Source organism: Neopelma chrysocephalum, unplaced genomic scaffold (genome assembly GCF_003984885.1).
Source record: "Neopelma chrysocephalum unplaced genomic scaffold, ASM398488v2 Primary Assembly neopelma1_105, whole genome shotgun sequence".
Lineage (NCBI taxonomy): Eukaryota > Metazoa > Chordata > Aves > Passeriformes > Pipridae > Neopelma > Neopelma chrysocephalum.
This window is the reverse complement of record NW_020897769.1, coordinates 1,912,766-1,935,422: the sequence shown is the minus strand read 5'-3', so window position 1 is coordinate 1,935,422 and position 22,657 is coordinate 1,912,766. Positions and strand designations below refer to the sequence as shown.

The window sequence follows — 22,657 nt, the reverse complement described above, 5'->3', positions numbered from 1 at the left end:
CTCCCGAGAGCTTAAGAACTTTTGGCATCTTCAACGCCAAATGGATAAATTACAACGATTCAGATGCTTTCCAACCACAAAGGGGGGAAAAATAACCCATGAAATACAACCCAATTACAGGCCCTGTCAGCAGGAACCATCTTACCTAGTCAGTGTGGTTATGCAGGCAAAAGTCTATGACTTGTTAACCCCATGTCCAGTTCCAAGTCCTTGCAGAGTTGACTGCAACTCCAGTAGCTGCTCTGGGAACTACTTTTGTGGGTTTTTTTAGAATATTAAAACCTTTTCTGTGAAAGCATGTCAGGCAAGTGTGAAATACTAAATACTTAAGTATTTAAGTGTGAATACTAAAACCTTTTTCTGTGAAAGCATGGGTAAATCAAGCAGATAATATCAATGTTTGTATCATGGAGGAACTCCCACTCAGGATAACACATTTTCTGAATACTTGCTTGGGGCGATGCAGATTTTACTTCTATTTTAATTTTTTGACTGTTACAGAGTCTACATCTCTCTACCCCCACTCCAGCCAAATGGTGATTGATCCTGACCAGGGATTGTTGTACATTCAGGAGTGAAGTGACCTTGATCAGAGCTGATCTGCCTGTGCTGTGCTGCACAAACCCCTGGTTATCCTGCAGGACACCCTCAGCAATAGGAGCCTGCAGGCAGCTCCCACTTGGTCCAGCTGATGGTGACACCTCATGGCTGGTGAGAACATCCTTTGGCAACAGAGTTGTTTTCTTGGAAGGCAGTGACACAGTAGCTCAATGAGCAAAAGGGAAAGCTGCTCTCCATGGACAGGGTCTGCTCCTGTGGGCTCCACCCAGTGCTGCACAAACACAGTGCCCAGCATCTGAACACACATAAAATTTACTTAATATTTATGCTGCTCTTCCCATTCTGTCTTTCAATTTGTGTTCCTGTACTGCTGTATGGAATTATGCACATTACGCTCTTGGTACTATTCCTATTTCCAAGATTTTATGATAGGAAGTCTTTTACACTGCCATAAAGCTTCTTATTTCTCTGTTTGTGGCACTGTCCCACCACGACCATTTCACCCAGCTCGTGTTCACATGGATTATTAAACCCACTACCAACAACTGCCCAGCCAGGAGGAAGCACTTTGTGCCCACAGGGTGTCACACCTTCCACTGGGCTGCCAGGGCCTCGTGTTGGAAAGCAGAAGAGCAGGAACACCCTGCTGACAGCCCACAAGGTGCAGGTTAACTGAAGGGTGAAGAACCCAGCCTTTATTCTGGAAGTCTAGGCAGCTTTGCTTATTTTTTTTTAATCTAAGGTCCTTAAGATAACAAATTCTTCACTCTTTTGGACCTGAATAATTTTCTTTCTCTCCTCTTCCCCATTGCACTGATTCTCTTAGATCAGAAACAAGAGGAATTCATAACCAAGTGACAAACTATGGATCACCATCTTTCTGTGCAGATTTTAAGGCAGCTGAGTTTTTAAATATGTATTCTTTAAACATGCATATCAAATTAAATAAGAATATTTCAAAGCAACTAATGTCCCACTCTATCATAAAATTTTCTAGACCCCTAGCAGGAAACAGCTGTATTCTTCAACACATGTATATGCCCTGCTTAGGATACACAAATTTCTTAGTTTTTATCCAAGTGCCAGTGTAATTTTTTCTACTCACAATAAATAATGCTGAGATCTAAGACTCAGTGAAAATACAATAAAGTCAATGGAGCTCTCAGGTAACAAGTTTACAGGCCTTTGGGTGCTTTTATCAGAACGAGATGAAATCACTCCTCTCCTTCCCTGCAGTTAAATGAAATGTGTAGCCAGAGCCAAACTGTTCTCACCTGAACACATCCAGCCAACATCTCATAGAGGATGTGTGCACGTTTCTTCATCACTCTGACGTCTGCCAGAGTGGAGTCTGCGCACTGCCCGTTCTGGATCGGGTTAATGAACCGATTCCGGAACTCCTTAATTGAACCAAGTAAATTCTCCTTAATAAAGTTAACCATGCAGTGATCTAGGACAAAAAGATCACACTTGAATTGTTCAAAATGGAAAGCACAGCACCGGGATTAATTCAAACAGAAAATAAATGCGTCATATCCAAACACAGATACCGAGAACTCACAGGCAGCTTCATTGTATCAAATTCTTTCCTCTTAATCAAACTAAATCTATCTTTATCTTGCTGACAGACTAAAGTATAATCAAGGAAATAAACGCTTCTTAAACCAGACAACTACTCACATTCTATAAGATTATTTTGCAGTGGGGTTCCTGTAAGAATTATTCTTCTCCTAGACCGAATAGAATTCATTGCCTTGGAGACAGCAGATGCTTCGTTCTTCAGAATGTGTCCTTCATCACAAACCACAAAGTCAGGACCTAGAAAAGAAACAGCATTGGATCTCTCCCATACTTTATAACCACAAAGAAACCGACAGACTAAAGAACCCAAAATTTGTTCTACTGATGTTATTAATTTTTTTTTTTAATTATTTTTTTAAACTTGTGTGTGTGTGTTTTATGGTGGGGTTTTTTAGCACCACTTGGGTTCCCACTCAGCCTGTGCACAAGCATTCACAGTAGCCATTCTAGTAAACTACAGGCTGTTGCTTGTGAAGTCTTCATGGGAAGGATTAATTACAGCTTTGTAATATATTCCTACTAAAATGGTCTATCCCTGCAGCTGTGAGTGCATGGCTGCACCTCCATCAACCCTGTCAAAACTCTGGAGAACTATTCCTTCCCTCCAGCTTTAGGCTGCCATCTACTGACGCTCAGGCAACCCCAAAAACCACCACAATTCAGGTCACCTGCAATTTTTCATCAAGGCAACAAGTCAGTATCAGTAGGGATACACAGTGCAATCAGAAGCCTTGATAAGATAAAACACGACCAAATCTGATTTGAATTACAGATAAGTGAATTGCCACCTTGTAGCTGAAAGCCACCTCAGAAAGGTCCTCAGCTTTCCTCCAGAAGATAAACCCAAGAATGTCCAAACCACACCACAACACGTTTCCACAATATGCAAAGCCACTCTACTAAAATTACATGTTATATTTTGGGGTTTAAGATAAATAATACCATATTTGGCACAACAGACTTACACACCCTAATTGTTTTCAGATTTGGGGCAATTTCTGGAAGCTCCTTTCTTGAAAGGAGTACTAAAAGATACTCGAGGATGCCTCTAATAACTCAGAGGGAATGTTTTACGAGCTCTAAACCTGACATCAATCCCAACACTATCAACCCTGCAGTCAGGGAAGACAAGCTTAGACACCTTGGAGAAAAGCCACGAGCTGGGTTCAGTATTTAGCTCTAAAAAGGCTGATATTTGAGGTGGCCAAGGGGTGTTTATCAGCAAGGACAATCCAACCTTCTACAACTTACTAAGAACAGTTTTCTTCAGACGAAATTTAAACTGCCTTGTAAAGAAGAAAATTAATTCTAGGGCAGTGATCAACAACAGAGAATTACACCTCTGACCCCTCACATGATCTCATGCCAGTGCCAGTCACTTCAATTTTGCCATTTTAAGGGTCAGAAAGTGATTTGAACCTTACACATTAACAGAAAAGGAATCAAGAAAATATTTATTTCCAAGGAGAAAAAAATAAAATATTCTTGAGCCAAGTCTAGAAGACAATTCTGAAAATCCACATGTGAATTCCAAACACACTTAGGCTTGTCCAAGCCTACTTATTCCTGAATTTTCACACCTGCCACAGAAACATTTCCCAATATTACTTCACAACTTTTGTACCTTCCCAGTTTTGACAGCATGAAAAGCACTGAGTGGCTACATACAAAGTCCTCCTTCCATTTCAGCCAACCATCTCTAATCCTGACAGATCCTCTCACCTGTCCTCATTGCATTAAAGACTGTGATTCATTGACATCTTTAGATAAGTGAATGACAGCAAAAATACAAAAAAACCCCTATCTTAGTACAATTATATGTGCTTTGTTTGGCAGGCACTGATATTTTGAACTAACATCTTGGCTCCGAGTCAGCAGCAAGGATTTCCATAAATTTGTGGGGTTTTTCCCTTGTTCTTAAAAAACACAAATACAAGTCACTACGGACAGAACATTCCTCAAAATATTATAAAGGAACGTAAAACTTAGAGGGACCTCAAGGGATCAGTCAGTCTATTTTCTCCATCTGAGATAAGAATTATGAGAAAGGAACAGACAAATCCTCCCTGACAGAAGTGGGAAACACCATGACTTCTCTCTTGCTAAAACACTGTGCAATAACACCCAATTTAAATCATCTCTGTTGCAAATCCAAATAAATTCTGCTCTTTCCTTTCTCCAGTTGATGTCAAAACCAACTGGTAAAACTCCTTTCATTAACCAGCTCTTACATGACGGAAAATTTGTCATTTAATTGTCTTTTTTCTAGGCTCAAAAGCCTTACTCTTGCAATCTTTCCTCAAAAATCAATCTTCACCTTCTTATCCTTGTTGTATTTGCAGGTAAAAGCTGGATATACAGAGATATATACACACAGTTCTCCTGTTCCTCTGAAGTCTACAAGAACTTCATACAACTGCCAGTTGAGGAGCAGTTTCCAAGTTAAACAGTAAAGGAATTTTTATTAGTAGCAACACTTAGAAAAAAATACGAAGTTTCTGCAGTGCTGCAGCAAAGCACAGCAGTGACCCACAAACCAACAGCACCTCTGCAGTGGCATAAAGCACCTTGGAAAACCATTTGTTGCTCTGCATGTGTTTATAATCCTGCCATTATTTAACATAGCAGAGCTAGTTAATTAATGAAATCAGTTCTCCACCCATAAACTTTGGCTAAACCTCTGCAGTGCAACACAAGCTTCTACTATAGACTATGTCATACCCCAGCAGTGTTCACTTGAACCAGACACATATCATTAAATCAGCACTCAAATACCAATTTGCAGCTTTTTACATGGAAAATGCTCCCAGGGGCAAAGGTTTTCCTCTTTCCAGTCACAGCAGTCAGCCAGCACATCACTTCTGACCCTTGTCCTGCCAGCCTGCTGTACTGGCCATGCTCATGCTCCCAGAGAGCAAGAAATAAATAAGTATCTTGCAATGAACATTCTCATCAATTTAGCCAATCCAAATGGCTCCACAAACTAATGGACAACAACAGATGGACACTTCTGGTTTTTCCCAATTAGTTAAAATAGAAGAAGATCTGAAACAACACGAAGTAACAAGAAATGCCCTCAGGCTGTGCCAGGGGAAGTTCAGGTTGAGTATTAAGAGAAATTTCTTCCCAGAAAAGGTGGTCAGGCATTAGAAGGGGTTGCCCAGGGAGCTGGTGGAGTCCCCATCCCTGGACTGTTCAGAAAACAAGCAGACTTCCCAATATGGTTTAGAGGGCATTTGGTTGAAGGCTGGACTTTACCTTGGAGGTCTTTTCCAACCTTAAAGATTCTGTGGTTCTATGAAAATAATTACAGAGTTATTTCAAGGTTGATTTTCCTTATGGTCCCACTCCATCCCACCAACTCACGAGCCCAAGAAGAGAATAAAACAGGAGGTTCCATGTTCACACTTTCCATGAGGAAAAAATCCACGAAAATCAATCACCTTTTATTTCCTCATTGCACCAGAACACAGCCCCTGAGTACCAAGTTATTGTCCTGTCACCACTACTTTGAGACAGCAATTCACACTTTTCTTCTCTGGCTTTGACTTTCCTGGCAATATTCTCAATAAATGCAATACACTGAGCAAATCAGATACAGAATAACACTGACAGCATGGGGTTCCCCTACACTTTTTTTTTTGTTTGTTTTGGTTTCTTGCTGCGTTTTTGGTTTGTTTGTATTTAGTAACTACAACTTTAGGAGTCAAAAAACCCACTGGCAAGAAGGGCATTTCCTTCACTGCTTAAATAATGTGTGTGGAATCATCGTGACCACAAAAATAGTTCACCAGCTGCTGTACCAGAGCTTCCCTGACTCCACAGCAATTATATGATTTTGTGAGTCAAGCTGGCAGAAAATTAATTAATGTTTTAGCTGCTCAAACAGGCTTTCTGCAGCACTGGAGATGCCAATTCCACTTGGCCAATGCCAATAATCACAAAGTTATTTTCCCCATTAGAATAAACTCTTTGTCAGTCAGAACAAAATTCACAGTCCTACTGTTAATTGGAACTTCACAAAATCAAGCTCACCAAGTACAATTATCAACAAGAAAGAGAAAGGGAAAAAAAAAAGAAAATCAATCACACAGCGTCAACATCAAGTCCAGTCAGATAATTAATATCCAAGAAAACCCACCTCCATTTACCCCACCTACCTGTCTGCATTCTCAATTTAAAGAGAAAGGCAGAGAAATCCCAAAGTTACAGCAAAGGTGCCTTTTAAAAACAGTTTTTAAGATACACTGCATGCTGCATAACTGAGTTGGTATCAGGTGCCAGTTCAGAATCTGAAGGGAAATGTTCCTATTTTGGTGAAACTTGCTAGTCCTAAAATTTTTAGTTCTTTTCTGTGACCTGATAGATCAGTTAATATTAACTTGGAATACTTTCAAGTGCTTCCATACATGTTGATGTAAGTTTGCTCAGTTCAGCTCAGCTCAAACCAGACATCTGCTTCTCAAGACTAAAAAAATAATTAAGTGCTTTATCTGAATTCACTTAATTAGCACTTAATTAACAATTGTTTTTTTCACTCTTCTAAGGCACAAATTCAGCTATTTTTCCTGTGTAGTTGCCCCCTTAGTGAGAGATTTCTATCAAGGACAAAGCAGCTCGTGGTTGTAACAAATTAGCAGGTGAAAATAACCTTAGGTTCCGAACATAAGGTTACTTTAAATCACCTTGCCAAGAAAGAAATGGTAGAAAAAAAACCTAACAGGAAAAGTTCCCAGGATATATTCCTGAGGTCATTCTAATAGAAAAGACTGTTACAAAGACTTCTGTTATTGATAAAAGCAGATGGGGAAGTTTCTGGACAAGAACTTCTGTAACTCAGAAAAGCCAACAAAGAAAATCCGGTCAATCTTCCCGATGTTTTCATTTATTTCCTTTGCTCACACGCATAACCCGGGAAGTACAACAGACACAAAATGTGTTCATTTTCACTTACCTGGATCGACTAATGCTTTATTGAATATTTCTTTAAGTTTCCTACTCTTCACATTCCTGCCCTGGGCCAGGTTTCGATACATCTCGTAGCCGATGATCATCACCCCGCCCTCGTCCTGCCAGTGCTGCAGCATGTAGCTCCTCTCCTGGGGGCGCTTCACGGTTGCCAGCTCACAGACCTTCCAAGGGGGAAAAACATGCTGGGATTCCTCTTGATGCCTTAAGCCCCCTAATGTTTTTATTTTTCTAATTTTGTAAGCCTTATAAGTTTTATAGGTAATAGAAGTAGATTTTAGAAACAAACCCCTTTCTCCCTCCTCCCCGTAGTACCCCTTAGTTTATACATTCCTTAATCCTCTTACCCCATTCCATACCCCCCATATCAACCCTATTCCCATATCCAGTAGAAAATGTTTAGTCTCTTAGTCAAGGTAACCCTGTCTTGTTTGGGGAACGTTTGTATCTTGGCCTAAACCGCGGGACAGAGTCAAAGAACTGGGTGACTCTGCTCTCTGTACCCCGAAGATGATGAAGGATGATGAAGAGGGGGTCCCAAAAAGCCCCCAGACCCAATTCCAGGAGGTGGGCCAGGGGGTGGACCAGGCCAAAAGTTATAGGGTGGACACACCTGGGATTGGCCAGATATTGTTATAAATGTAACATCTCGGGCACAGCCCGGCGCGCGTCGTGTAACATCTCTTGCCTTGGCACAATTAAACCCTTTCTTATCTTACCCCAACTAACGGCTCCTGGATTTTTTCTTAGCACCAGCTGAGCAGGCATCACTCTCACAACACTGAAATACCGGTGTAACTTCTACTATTTAAGATTTATTAATGCAAGTAGATTTTTCACATTCCTTAGTCCATATTTTGAGTGGTGGACCTTCCCAATTACGTGTAAACCATTCAATTATTTCATTTTTAAGAAACTCTTTTTAAAAGTCTTGTACCTCTAGTCTTTCCTCATCTTCTAAACCTTCTTGCCATTTTTCAAACTCATTCAGCCAGTTCAAGGCAGTGTTCAGTGGACACACAACCAGAGCTGTCCGAAAATCCAGCTTGTCACACAGCAAGACTGTGTGGAGAAAACTTACCACCTGCAAGAGTGAAAACCAGAACACTAAATAAACCACTGGGGATTCAACATCAGGACAGAAAGATACAGTATCTATTCAATTATGTAATTAATTACCAACAACAGACTTGTTTAAACATGCTTTTTGTGTTTTCAACTTGCTGCTTAAAATTTAATACAGGTGTATTTTGAGTTCATACACTTCTTACTCTGTGTTACATGGCTGCACACATCCTTCACATACTGAGCTACAGGCAGTTCTGAATTGCTGAAGGATTTCATAAGTAGGGAACCCTCCCTTTACATTTCACCAATCATCTTCATAAATTCGAAATTTCTATTAGGTCATTTTTAAGCTTTCTCCCAAAACTTGCCCAAAACATCAAATAAATTTGAATTCATGTTTCTTGAAAGTGAATTTCAGTCGTAAAACAGTTTTTCACATTTTTTTAATGTATTGGCAAATTCTCTCAGAGGATCTCTCAAGCAGGTTATGGAACTGTTTTCAAGGATTCAGCCTGTAGCCAGCCTGGCTCTATGTTGCAGATGACAACACCTCCCTGAGGCCTGAGAAATGCCTTAAATCTTCTGGGGTCACTCAGAGCTGGGCCTGTTTTGTGCAGCAGTAAATGAAGGCAGGGCTAGAGCTCTCAGAAGCAGAAGAGTCAGTGATCTCCAGCTCTCCCACCTGACTTTTAATGGTGACTGCACTCTAATCCACACTTTTCACAGTTCTTTCTGGATAAAATCTTGGTATCTGGCAACTCTGATCTAATACACTATTCAAAGGAATTTCTAACTGCACGACTACGCTTGGAACACAGGGCAACAAATTGCTTTTAGCTGCTGCAAGACAAAAGGAGTCATTGGTTGTTTTGTGGTAAGACTAAAGCATCTCGTGCTCAGATGTACCCATGAAGGCTCATCACTGAAGTCCTGCATCCTGGCCAGCAAGTGCCCAGTTGCCTGATTTTGCTGCTCACTCCTGACATCCTGCTCTGCAGTTTGCAAAGTCTGCTGGAACTGATGGCTGATTCAGCTCTTTTAAAGAGCTAAACAACAAATGCCATCCTAGAGCACAGCAGAATGACTGGCAAATGAATACAGAGGGAAAAAACCAGCTGCCTAAGCTGTAAGCACCAGCCTTAAAAATGGTTTTTGTTGATACACGTTGGTAGCTATGGTTTTCTTTGATTATCAAGAAGTTACAGCCACAATAATAGTCATTAACACATATGGATCACATAGAAAAATACTTTCTGCTGCAAAACATTTCATTAAACCATATAGTGTATAAAACATAAATATACAAAGTCCCCGAAGCAACAGTCCTGCAAAGCATTACAAATCTCCAGTAAAAAGTGCAATTTACTCCTGTAGAACCACAAGTTAGAATCAAGCATATAAAAATATACTCTTCAAAGGTGATTTTCAGAAGTGTTCTACAGAACTGTAGACTGTCAAAATACTGTGTCTGTCTCCCCAGCTTCCCTAAACAAACCAAAGCTGTACATACTGCAGCTGGAGCTCTCAAAAACCCGCTGTCCACGTGCTGAGCACCACCAACCAAAACTGCAGCTTAGGCTGCCTTAACTGTACATACAGCAAATGACCTCAGTCCCTCTGATCATCTACAGCTCTGTGGCACTCAAACCCCCCCAGGCCCACCAGAAAAACCAGATTCAGAAAACCACAAAACCCAAGCTTCCCTTGAGCCTGTTCTTTGCAGAATCCACAGAATCTGAAAATGTTTCGCCAGTCAAGGCGTTCCTTGACCATATCCTACAATCTGCTGGTACAGAAAGATTCTTGGGACCAGAAAGTCCTAAAAAAACACTGTCTGAATTAGGTCAGAGAACAGGATTAGCTATTTCTCATGTAATTTCACTGTTTGAAGCTCCTGGTTTAGAGGGCAGACTCAAGGATCAGGAAGCCACCTGAGCACAGCTAAGGCCAGCAAGGAATAACAGTCACCTCCTGTTGGATGTGCTCTGAAGACTTTCTCCTGGAGCACATTGCAAGGCTCTAAAAATAATAACAGTGAAAGGCATCAAGCCAAGCCAGGTCTGCTCTTTAGCAGCATCCAGGTGTGCTGACTTTGACAAACACCAACCAGGAAGGCAGAGTGAGCACTACAGAGAGTAAAAACTACAGAGCTGCCTCATTCCAAACACACGGGTGTCAAACACTGACTGCTTGTCACAGGATCTCACAGCATTTTGTTTGCTGAGTGACTGCCAAGGTGGCAGAGCTGGCTGCAGCCACTTGCAGACTGTGAATCCAGCTGGGGCACAAAAATTCTGAGCCAAACTCCATGGAGCTTGGAATTCCAGTGCATTGATACACTGAGCTGCCTAGGAATGAACAGATGCTGGGCCTTTGGGTCGGGTGACAGGGCTTCCCAATCCAGTGGGGAAGCTCTTACCACAACTGACCAAGATGGAAGAGGATGGTGAGAAGGCCTACCTCATTGCAGGAAAAAAATAACCTCTTTGAGAGCCACCATCACCAAGGTCAAGAGACTGTACTCCAGGGAATGGGCAAAGTGCATCCACACTTGGAGGATGTGAAGAAAGAATTTAGACTGAAGTGTTGCACAAGTGCTGGCTGCTAACGTGATCTAGATTTGCTGGTCAAACTCCCCAGAGCACCAGGAGGATCTCCTGAAAAGGGACTTGAGAGCTAAGAACCACCCCTAGCACAGGGAGGCCCGGATGGATCCCGAGCTGAAATCGGTTCTAGTCAATCCAATGTCTGCAGAAGCTGCAATTGCATTTCTAAGGATTCAGCTCAAGCTAGAGATCAAAAAATTCACAGCAGATCATTTCACTGGCCAGTTGTCCTGATAAAAATGTAGGAATATCTCCCTCCTCCAGAAATGAGGAAATAGCATCAGTGAAGGTCAACGATAGGGAGACCACAGTGGCCCTGCTTTTCTGACTGTCTTTTCAAGCACAGACAAGGTTGTCAGCTGCCTTTCTTCTTCAGAGTTCTTGAAAAATTCCCTATCTCTTTCCCAGGATCAGAGGGAAAGGTTCTTCTGACAAATGACTTCTGCTAAAGGGATCCTTGGGAAGAGACCAGGTAGCAGAGCCAGACGGGCAGCTCAGCCCAGCTCTTTGCTCACAGGATGAGTGGTGGTGCTACACCTGGCTAAATGCAAACCCAGAGCTCATGGAGGCTGACTGATGCTTGGAAAGAAAGCAAACACAAAGGGAATTCAACACTCCTGACTACCCAGAAAAGAGCAACAACATGGAGATGCAGGTTAAAGAAAACAGGGTTTGATCTTTCACCTCTTTTGAAGGTCAAAGGCATAAGCTGCTCCAGAGGCCTGCAAGGATTGCAAGGGGCCCAAGAGCAAGAGCTGTGAGCATTGTCTGACAGCAACTGCTTGGGTGATGAGCTTCAGCAGAAACATTTTAAGGCAAGGATTGAGCTTCCAACATAAAGGACTCATAGAAATGTCAAGTTGTTCACTGTGCGACTTTTAACACGGCAGAAGAACCACTTGTATGAGACCCAGAAATATGGAAATCTTAAGAAATGCTGTAATATTCTGTTTTCAAGATTTTTACAAAGCAGTCTTCAGCAGTGTAAAGGAGACAGAACATGCCCTGAAGTGACAATGAAATCTTGAACCTGAAGATGTCAGGAAGCAAAGAACTGGAAAAAAAGAAGTGAAGTGAAAAAGGGGTTGAAAGCATGTCCTATAGTGAACTGCCAAGGCAACCAAGTTTCCTAATTGCTCCAAAAATCTGCATGTACATATGAACAATTACTGATGGGAACAAATGACTCCGTCCCTCAGCCCAGAAGTGTCTAAAGTGCAGCAAAAGCACAAAGCATCAGACTTAAGGCACTAAAAGTCTGGCATTTAAAAAAGCCCCAAACCCAACAAACTTGTACTTTATCAGCGCAGCAAATAAATTTAAAAAGCACTCAGAAAGCAAACAGTTCAGGGAGAAACACTCAAATGAGGAAGACAGTAACATTTAGACACAACCTGTTTAAGATCATTAAACTGTCTTAGGTTCCTGAAGTCTGTCTCCTACCACTGTATTTTCTTGTTCTGAGTTGCAGGGGAGCTACACAGCACTTGGACCTTTTCACATGAACATCAGTGATTACCTAATTTAATTTTATATATTTTTAAAGCAGAGAAAACATAATTGTGTATCAGAACCCTCACAGTTGTATGCTACAAACACAGCTTCTTTCTCAAGATCTCTGCACAAAACATTTTCCTCCAGCAACTCTCCTTGAGTCACCGTCTATGAAACAGGAAAGCCATCAAAATTGGCTTTGGCTGGATCAGCTTTTGAGAGGAAGCCACCGACCAGAAAACAAGATGACTTTTGTTCCTTACCTGTAACGTTTTCCCCAGGCCCATACAGTGGGCAAGAATGCATCCAGAACCAGGAGATGTCTTTGTTTTTTTTACAGATTCACAACAGCAATCCCACATGAACTGAACACCTGAAGAAAATTATTGAAAGTTCTTATTAAACATTCATTTGAACGAAGTTCACCCTACAAGAAACAGGTGTGCTCAATTAAAGATCATGGTGACGCTTAGAAAAGCAGATGTTAGGATAATTATTGATTCATTTCTGTCCAGTGAGTTGTTAAGTGGGGTGATCTTTGTCTTGAACTTGATTATAATCACAGTTTCACTGAGGATGTTGCAATTGGGTAAGAAAATATTACTGTAAGGACTGCAGATGATTGGGGACAGGGAGAAAAGAGGAAACATTCTGGTATCTGCCTGCCAAGGAGTTTTTCTTGTGATTCTAATCCAGGATGCATAAGGTGCTATGCCCTTGGAGAGAAAAAAAAATTATTTTTTTTTAATCTCTCTTTCCTTACCATCTACTTGGTGTGGTTTCAGTCTGGTAACTATACTCCTGTGAACCTGCACCAATGGTTCTTTGGTTTCCTCATCTTCATCTAAAACCAGCTTAGTTGTAATGGGACATTTCAGAGGTGAAGCATCTTCTATCTCTATCACCTAAAAACAGAAACAGGGCATTAGAGGAATACTTCTCACAGGATTAATACCAAGCACTCGAGAGACACTAGATTTAACAAACTGGGAGTCATAATTTATTAAGTAAAGAGAAATCTTCAATTCTTTACTATGCACCACAACTCCTGCAGAGTGCTTTTCCCTACGAAAAGTGAACCAGTAGGGAATGGAAACAGCTTTCTAAAGCTCACAGTAGTCAAATAAAACTCACCAATGTTAACCCAAAGGAAACTGCAAATAAAACTTGTGGCTTACAAGGCTGCATGTAAGCAGTTTTCAAACGACTTATCAGATTAAATTCAGGTAGAAATATATGTCTTAGACATCATCAGTTCCACCTCCCAGCATTTCACAAAGCAAACAGACCATACCTCTCTCAATTTGTCTCTCTCCCGTTCTCTCTCTGCTATACGTTTTCTTCTTTCTTCTTCTTCTTTAAGTGCATTCTGGGTTTCTGTTCTAAGCTTATCGTCTTTAATAATTTTCCTTATTTTCTTCCTGCCTTTTCCAGGAGATTTTGAATCATCATTGTCCTCATTCTCAGAATTACTCTGTTAGAAATTAAATAAAGTGTATACTAGCAAGAAAATTACAGCACAGACCATCAAAACCTTCATTCTTAGACAAGCCCCAAAAAATTCTTATAAACACAGGTGAAGTTAGGCTAATAAGAAAAAAGGTACCTTTTTTAAAAGTTAGGCAGCATGACAAAAGTGCCACCTTAACTGTAATGTACTCTGAGATATTAAAGACAAGCCCAGCTGTGCCAAGGCAGTATTGAAGGCACTGTTATCATTTACTATTAGTTAATAATAATTAATAAAGAATTATTTTTCTATTACAGTGGTGCTAGATCAGATCAGCTGTTACCTGCTCCACACAGGAAAAGAAACCCTAGTAGTACTAAACCCCTAATCTACTATTTGTCTGGTTTATATTTAGACTAAAAAATCCATTTATTTAAACATCATGGATTTTTCTCAAGATCTAGACAGGAAAAGTTAATGGTGCCATTTTACAAATTTTAGCCTGAATTAACACTGAAGAGTTGTAATTTTTTACTGTATTTAGTGCAAAGCTGTTTGAGATACCCAAGTCCCTGAGCAGTGGACAAGAGAGACAGGAACTCCTCTTCCCATTTATTACTTCAAAACACCACGTGATACCTTATTGTCATTCTCACTTGATGAATCCTCTTGAACCCTTATTCGCCTTCGTTTCTTCTTCTGTTTGTAACTGCGCTGGTTTTCTTCTGCCTCAGCTTTCTTGGCAGATCTATTCAAAAATGGCAATATTACTGACTAACAATAATAATTGTTGCTAACTAGCAGAATATGCACTCCTTTTGTGCAGTTTCAAGTTCCCTCCTCCCTCCCCCTCAGCTCACTGGACACACAGCAATGGTCTATCCCAGAAAACCCTACAGAATCTCAGAATTGTTAAGCATTAGTTTTTTACTGCAATCCACCATCCCTTACTTGACAGTGATGTATTTGGCATAAAAATGTTCATTTTTTTCTTAATCCTTTTTTATACTGGCTCATCAAGTTGTTGTGTACTCCCTCCTGCAGCACCAATTCACAATTCCCACGTTTGCCATGAAATTAATTAGCAGATACCGAATTACAAACAAGTCTCATCAAGGGTTTTAAGAACCAATCCAAAGTCTTTAACTCTTACCACGTCCCTGCCTAAACTGCAGCCTTAAAAACCAAAACCCAAACTCAGGATAAGCAGAGTTTTATTTATACCTTGTCCTTGGACGTTGGTCATCTTCAGACTCACTGATTTCTTCGCTCACTGCAGACTCGTGGAACTCGGAGTCATTGGAATCGTCGCTGCTCACTTGAAAAATAAAACACGATTTCACGTGGAGCATCACTGCAAAGTCAGCAGCTTCTAATTGTTCAACAAATTGTTCAAGACCAACAAGCACTGACAAGGTTCATTTCAGACAATATCAGACCCACTAAGCACAGTAATAAGAAGTAAGAGGAATGTAAGGGGTACAGAGTAGAAAAGCTCAATATTGAAGCTGAATCCTGGGAGATGGTGCATTATGCCAACGAGACTTGAGGTCTTTATGCATGAATATATCTACATACAGTTTACAGGCAAATGACAAAGTATTATATCAGAAGATAAAAACTGTGGGTGAGGAGGAGAGACCACAGTGGGAAGAGTAGAACTGCAGAAAACAGAAGATGATTCTTGGTTAAACAGAAGCTTTTGTTTCAAATGTTTTAGATGTCATTTCATAATCACACTTCATGAAAACAACCCTTATTTACTAACAACATATGCAATGGCATTGCTGCATTTATGGCCTGACATTTCTTCAAGTAATGCAAGTTCAAAACTCACTCAAAAGGCAATTAAAATTACACCTAAACTAGCACTATTAGGCAATACTCTAATAGCTAGTTTTAGGAGCTATCACTGGCATTGAAAAAGGTAATTAAGACACCAGAATGCCATTTAGCACCTTTAATTTCAGTTTGACCTTGAACAGTGGAAAGTTTAACTTGGTTATGAATAACAAGGCTTAAAACCTGGGGCTTACATACTTGGGGAAATGTAACATCAATAACATAGGGATAAAAGGACAAGGTGAAATACAGTGTATTGCTCTACTTAAAGGTAGTGAACTTAAAAGGCTGACACTAAAGTACTCTGAGAATCAGCCTGGTTGCATCTTATTTGCACACTGCCACTGTAATTTACAGTTACTTCTCCTGAAAGAAATGTTGTCAGTAATTCCACAAGGGAGGAAAAGCACAAACCAGATAAAAATGACAGTTTTCATGAAGGAAAATGCTAAACAAATCACAACTGTTATTCTGTGGAAGCCCACAAAAGCTGGCTGGCATTAGTGCAACACCCAGGACAGGAAGGTCCAGGGCACTTTTCCTGGCCGTGGGACACTGTCAACACCTGAGGGACTCTTTGTTCCTGCCTGCAGAAATGCAAACCAAAGCCCCAGGCAAGGCTCATCTCACAGTGCCATCTGCTGCTCAGCTACAGCCTGCAACACTGCAATTCCAGCATGGAGAGGTTCCTCACGCTCCAGGGCCAAGGGGAAGAGAGGAAGTACAGAAAGGACAGGACTGATTTCCCCAGCTTGCCTCTGCTCTTTCAGACAAGTATTCTAAGATTCCACAAGATTAATCCAATTCAGAGGACAGAGGAAGGGGAAAGAGCTGCACCTGTATTCAACATTTCAAATAAAACTGTTTATTAATCAAAGATATGAGAATCCTAGATTTCACACACAAGGAAGTTTACACAGATTTTAAAATCACAGTTTGAGATCTCAGTTCTGAAAAGCCTTGGACTTATTTTATAGAAGCAAATACTTTTTATGACAAAAAAGGTCTGGATTATGTACCTTTCCTTCTATTTCTACGCTTCCCCCCTTCTTTTTTGTCTTTTGGTTTCACCACCTTTTTGTCTTCACCAGATTCCCCATCACTCATGGTGAGCTTGTGCCTCAGCAGCCTGTGTCTGTATCTGGGCTTCTTGGATGATTCTTCTTCCTCTGAATCCGATTCAGAGTTACTTTCTTCCTTTACAGACTTGTTATCTTCCTTTTCATTCTCTCCTGTCAGATATAAGAGTCAGTACCACATACACACCGGTCATCTTTTTTTCCTGACTTAAATTTAGCAAGAATTGAAATCTGAATTAACTTAGGCTAAATTTTGTGGTTTTCCAGGGCATTACAAGCAACAACATACCAGTTTCCCCAAACGTTAAGTATTTTATGCCGCCTGAATGTTTGAAATGCCTGTTTCAATGACTGTTAGCCAAATCTCTCCTGTGCACTTGCAGAACTTATTGTTCTGTATAGGTTACTCCTCACAAATCCCTAGCACTTCTAAATGGATTACAAAAGCCAGACTAGTAGCAAAAAAATAAACATATGAAAGACTGAAAGAGATGATAATCCTCATGACCACATACACTGGCCCCTCTTTGGCAACCACCCATCAACACCAATGACATTTTTTTGCTGAAAACTGAAGAAACTTAAGCAATTATAATTTTCCCAAGTGACCTTTGAAATCATGACAGGCGCCACAGCAGCACTTTTTCCCAGCTGCTTTTGGGTGCTTACCATCATCTCCAGTGTTCTCAGTCTGCTTTGCAGGTTTCTTTTTTCCTTCCTCCGGCTCTTCATCTGAAGATGTATCCTCATCAGAGGAAAGATTGGCTTTGATTTCTTCTAAAAGCATTTTCTTGGCAATTCTTTGAAGTAAAACAGAAAACACTATTTATTCCATTGTTCAAGTAAATCTATGAATGACAAGTGTAACCCTACACCATTCAGAACTTCAAAAAAAGGGCTGAAAGCTGAACAAAAAAAAAAAAGACATGATGAAAAGTCATTGTGGCAAGACAGGATATATCAGCAAAAATCTCATGTTAAATGTAACGTGCTGACTTGCTTTTAGAAAGCAGATTCATATAATGCCTCTTAAGAGAGAAGTTTCCTGCTTTACAGGAAGACTGGAGAGAAATGTAAAATGTATGAACGTAGAGATTTCATTTTATTCACAGTCTATTTGGATAACTAACTACAAGCACTTGCCTTAGAGCAACTGGACAAAAAGCCTTTTGTGTATACACCCCCCCCCCCAAAAGTTTCACCAACATCACAGGACCTGAATTTCACAGAAAAATTATTATTTCCTGCTCCACACACTGTCCACTCAGCTTCCCATTGTTTCATTGCAGCACAAGAATGTTTCCAGCTAATGTACAAGTGACTATGGAAAAATTCTTTCTTTACATGCAACATAATCTTGTCTGAATCTAAGGCAGAATATAAAATGATACGTCAAAAACACAGGGAAATAGTGGAGTTATCTGAGAACTTGTATTTCCAGGGGAAAAAATAATCCTAAAAGAACTAAACCAGGTCTTCCTACATAAACATCAGAAATACTAGAGGTTTCATTCTAGGGTCATCACTTTTAAATGAAATACTTTTTTTTCTAGGTCAAACCTCGTCTGTCTTGCCTTTTGGCAGAATTAATGTATACTGCAGGTACACAGTTCAGAACTGGAAAGATTTTATACCACTCAAAACAACAGTTCAAACCCCATGGAACTGAACCACAAACTGAGCTTCACTTGGAAAAGGCAAAGGAATAGGAATCTCTCCAGTAAAGCTCCTTATACAACAGAAATTAAGTTGTTACTTTTATAGAGCACTATAAACTAGGTTTTAACAATCAGTATTTCATTTTTCCAGCATGTAATGTTTCCCTAAAGCAAAAGAACCTTTCAAAGAGAATTTTCCCAAGGTATCTTTCCTGACATTCCAAGCGGTATTTTCTGGGGTTTGAGTGGTTCCAAAAAGATTCTCACACTAATGTATATTCAGTAATTATTAAAAGATGGAAGCAAAATAGTTTAATAGACATTTAAGATTGTTCAGTGAGCCAGACAGTCCACCAGCATCCAAAACACACCCTCCTCCTCTTTTGAGAGATGGCTTGTGAAGAAAAAGCTGATTAAAACTTCACCATACAGAACCCTTGGTGAGCTTTAATTCCATATATATCAACAGATCACAGTGTGAACTCAACAAAAACTTACTAAAGTCCATAGATAAGTAACATCCTCTTCCAAATGCTTTTTGCATTAGGTCCTTCCAGAGGATTTGGAAAAGGGACTTGGGGCTTGGTTAGTTTGGGTTGTTTCTTTTTTTAAAACCCGCCATGTCATATGTAACAGCAACAGAAATAAATAGCTCCTTATATAACAGATTCAGCCTATATTTCTTCCATCTCTTAATGGTCAGAACTTTTCCTTCATAATGAAATGGCTTAGAATATCACCAAAGTTTTGGAAAAGGGGAAAAAAACAATGAGAAACACTAAAAAGAACTGAAAAAAATTAAAATTGAATCCTGAAAGTCCTGCCTGGTAACACTGCCTCTGACTGGTCTCACGTGAATTAGCAAAGTTCACACAACTTGTATGTGGTTGGCAATACTTACCTCTACACAAATCACCTTTAAAAGGCTGACTTTAGGTCTTAAGAAAACAAGACACACACTTTTATCTGTTCTTTCATGAAGTGGTTTTTAAAGGGGAAAAAGAAAACCCTAAGCAAATGTATCTAACACCTAAAAATACCATGCATAAAATCTACCATCCATGAACAGAAGATATTGTGATTTTCCCATTAATCATCATAACCACCAATTGGATTGGGTAAACTTATTAGTTTCTAATTATATACAGTAATATTGATTAAGAAGTTATTTTTGACGTAGAAACTCAGTCCTATTTTTTATCTAGGATAAAGACTCAACCACTTGGAATCAAATTGAGATGGGACTGTTTGTTAGTGAGAAAAGCTACATTCTCTTCAATGCATTTACTGTTGGACTAAAAATATAAGACGTTATTAAGATGTTCAAAATTTAAAAGATGCCTGTTTTTAATTAACTACGTATCTGATAGGAATTACAAGTGCAAGCAATATCAGACCCAACCAGATTAAGCCTTGTAAATGTATCTGACAAATGACTGATGTAACAAATGGCTCATATGAACTGGAATACCTTGAGCACTGTACTCTTGAAACTGGTTTTAAATTAAATTACAATGTATGCTGACCAGGATAATACATCTTATTTCTTTTTTAAGATAAAACCCATTTAAAGTGACCAGGTTTCTAAGCTAAGGAACTTCACATGCTAGTTTAATATTTGAATATTTTCATTAACAGCAGCAAGAAAAACAAGCTATGGTAGTGTGAAACTCTCTTGCTCACATTCTTCCAGAGAAACCCACACAAATCCAAAGGGACCATAATATTTACTTGGGTTAAGGACATAAAAGATTCTTGGCCAACCAGATGTAACAGCTGAACTCTATCAATAAATTTATTAAGAGGCACAGAGTCATATGACCTCCAGCACAGGACTTGAGGTAGTAAAAACCAAAATACATTTAAAAAATCCCTGCATTTCGTTTATTATCTCTGTGACCTCGAGCACGTGGTGTTGCCCCACTCCATGTTACCTAAACTGTGAGGTTTGGATGAAGGGCACTTCCCCAAGGTATTTACACAGTGCCTCACAGAACGGGGCTGGAATCTCAACCAAGATGCATAAAAACAACTCAAAAATAAAATGATAGTATATAGGCACAGTTTTATATAAATCGGGATTTAAATATATTTCCCCTTTGTTGGCGTGTAAGAACAACACCAACAAAACACATTTCTAAGGAATGAATTGATTACTATGTATTTTCAAGTTATGCCAAAAGAAAAGAGTTTTCCCAAGAGACAGGCAAACTGGAAGTTACTCAGGGGTTGCTTAGTTACACTGTAGGACTACTTTAAATTATCCTTCAGACATTGCAGCAAAACTGGAATAGCAGGTGCAGCCTCTCATGATGGGGAGTTAAGTCCACATGGTAATTTGCACCATTCTTGCTCATGAATTTTAGAGTGCCAATACAATGGACTCATTTAGAGTTAGTTAAAATCTTGGTGAGCCAATGCTACCACTGTAAAAAGCATTTTTCTTAAAAAGTCATGACTTTAAATTAGTCCGTTATCACGATGTATTATTACCAGTTAGATCATATCAACTCACAGGCAGAGTTCATAAATACCTATGAATTATATGTAGAAATAATGCCCAAAACAAGCCCTTGGGCGGGGGAGGAGGTTTGTGTGTGGCTAATAAAAGCCACCACAATTCCAGCTACAGTACTACTGAATTAAATGGGCCTTTGGGGTATTACTAGAAAATTCAAAACCCTTTAAAATAGATTTTTAGAGATTAATACTTGGATGAAATGTCATACATGTCTAAAAAATGAGTGAAAACTGCCAAACACCTTGTTCTAAATACTGTGCTGTCTTTGTTGGAAGAGGCTGATTTTCAAGCTGTCAGAGTTGTATTAAATTAAATGCTTGGACAAGAAAAATGTTTTACAAAAATTTATTGTAACCATCAAATACTTAAAAGCATTCTGCATTAAATACACTAATTACTTCTTATTAAACAGAACTACTGCAAACATATCAAACAGTACCATTTAAAAGATCAGAAGGACCAATAATAGTTACACAACAGAAGATGAAAGCATACAGCACTATATGGCATAGTATGACCCACTTGGATATTGCATTTTGGCAAAAATTATTTCAAGACTATTAATATTCATGTCATGCACATCCCCAGGTATGCAAATAACAGAACATCTAAACTAGAGACTTGCAAACAGGAGAGTTCCCACACTACAAACACCCAGCAGGTACTATGTACCCTCTTTGGCCTGGAAGAAAATAGGCAACTTCTCTGAATCAGTAGGTAAACTACTTAAACACTTTGTGTTGAGTAAACAGAAGAACAAGTTTTTAACTTCTTGAAATTTGTTCCATCTTTTTACATTTTATATCTCTGATTCTGGTGCCAAGTACAACACATGATTAATGTAAAATCAGACTGCAGTTACCAGTTAACATGTCTGAAGGTTGACAACACTGTTTATTGACAAAATACCTCCCCATCTCATAAATATATATTCAAAATATCCCCTAAAGAAAAATTTAACAAAGAGGCAGCTTAAAAACAAAGTACAGAAAGTGATTTTTAAAGCCCAAATTTATATTACTGAGTTGTTAGCAATTAATTCTTTTCCCAATATAGCTCTTAAACTAATAATTAAGATCTGTCAAAAACATTTGTAGGAGAAATACTGAACTTCTGACAAAAGTGTCTCAGTTTAGTTATCAACCAGAAACTCACCAAAAAAAAAAAAAAGAAAAAAGAAAAAAAGGGAAAAAAATAATCAAAACAGGACTGAAATTATAGTTTAAAAAAATCTTGATATTACCAAAGTTTAAATGTTCTGCTTATGACCCTGTGCTGTCAAGTCCCTAAAAAGCGTCTTTCTTTAAAAGCTGAATTACTTGATTAAATTTCATGACTGAAAACAAGCAAGAACTAATTCAGCAGCAGCATTTTGATGCCAAACTGAGGTCCGTAAAGGATATAAAACAGTGTTTTTAAAATTTACTTTAGCCACATATCAAAACATACAACTCTGTGAAACAAAGATTCCATATTCTAAACTATTAAGGCTCAGAAGCAGAAAAAGACTCCATCAGCAACTGTGCAAAGCTGGTCCCACACATGCTATATGGCCAAAAATTAAAATCAGTTTCTGAAATACTGTATAAAACTTTGCTGAACAACTCTTCAGTCTAACTACAATAACTTCCAAAAAGAACCTGTGGCTCGGAACTGAGCAATGCTTCATGTTGTGCATTTACTCATTAGGAAACACAGCTTTTACGTTTCTAGCCAGGCTAATTTTGATAGCTACAATGATTCTGGTAAAATATGACATGTCTTAACTAACTGTATCTTACAGAGGTTCACTTTTATTGAATTTGAAACTGAAGCAATACATATAAGCC

General features: G+C 39.3%; 1 protein-coding gene across 3 annotated transcripts in view; it reads right to left on the bottom strand.

The window, feature by feature from the left end:
- Positions 1-22,657, bottom strand: part of ATRX (ATRX, chromatin remodeler) — an 84,037-nt gene that overhangs the window by 23,663 nt on the left and 37,717 nt on the right. For all 3 annotated transcript variants that reach the window (XM_027696212.1, XM_027696213.1, XM_027696214.1), the window contains 11 exons: positions 17,319-17,449; positions 16,590-16,802; positions 14,953-15,046; positions 14,368-14,476; positions 13,573-13,752; positions 13,042-13,183; positions 12,542-12,651; positions 8,048-8,194; positions 7,097-7,274; positions 2,242-2,379; positions 1,836-2,011 (listed from right to left, as the gene is read on the bottom strand). In XM_027696212.1, the coding sequence (XP_027552013.1) occupies positions 1,836-2,011; positions 2,242-2,379; positions 7,097-7,274; positions 8,048-8,194; positions 12,542-12,651; positions 13,042-13,183; positions 13,573-13,752; positions 14,368-14,476; positions 14,953-15,046; positions 16,590-16,802; positions 17,319-17,449 (1,618 nt within the window). The remainder of the gene's footprint in view (positions 1-1,835; positions 2,012-2,241; positions 2,380-7,096; positions 7,275-8,047; positions 8,195-12,541; positions 12,652-13,041; positions 13,184-13,572; positions 13,753-14,367; positions 14,477-14,952; positions 15,047-16,589; positions 16,803-17,318; positions 17,450-22,657) is intronic.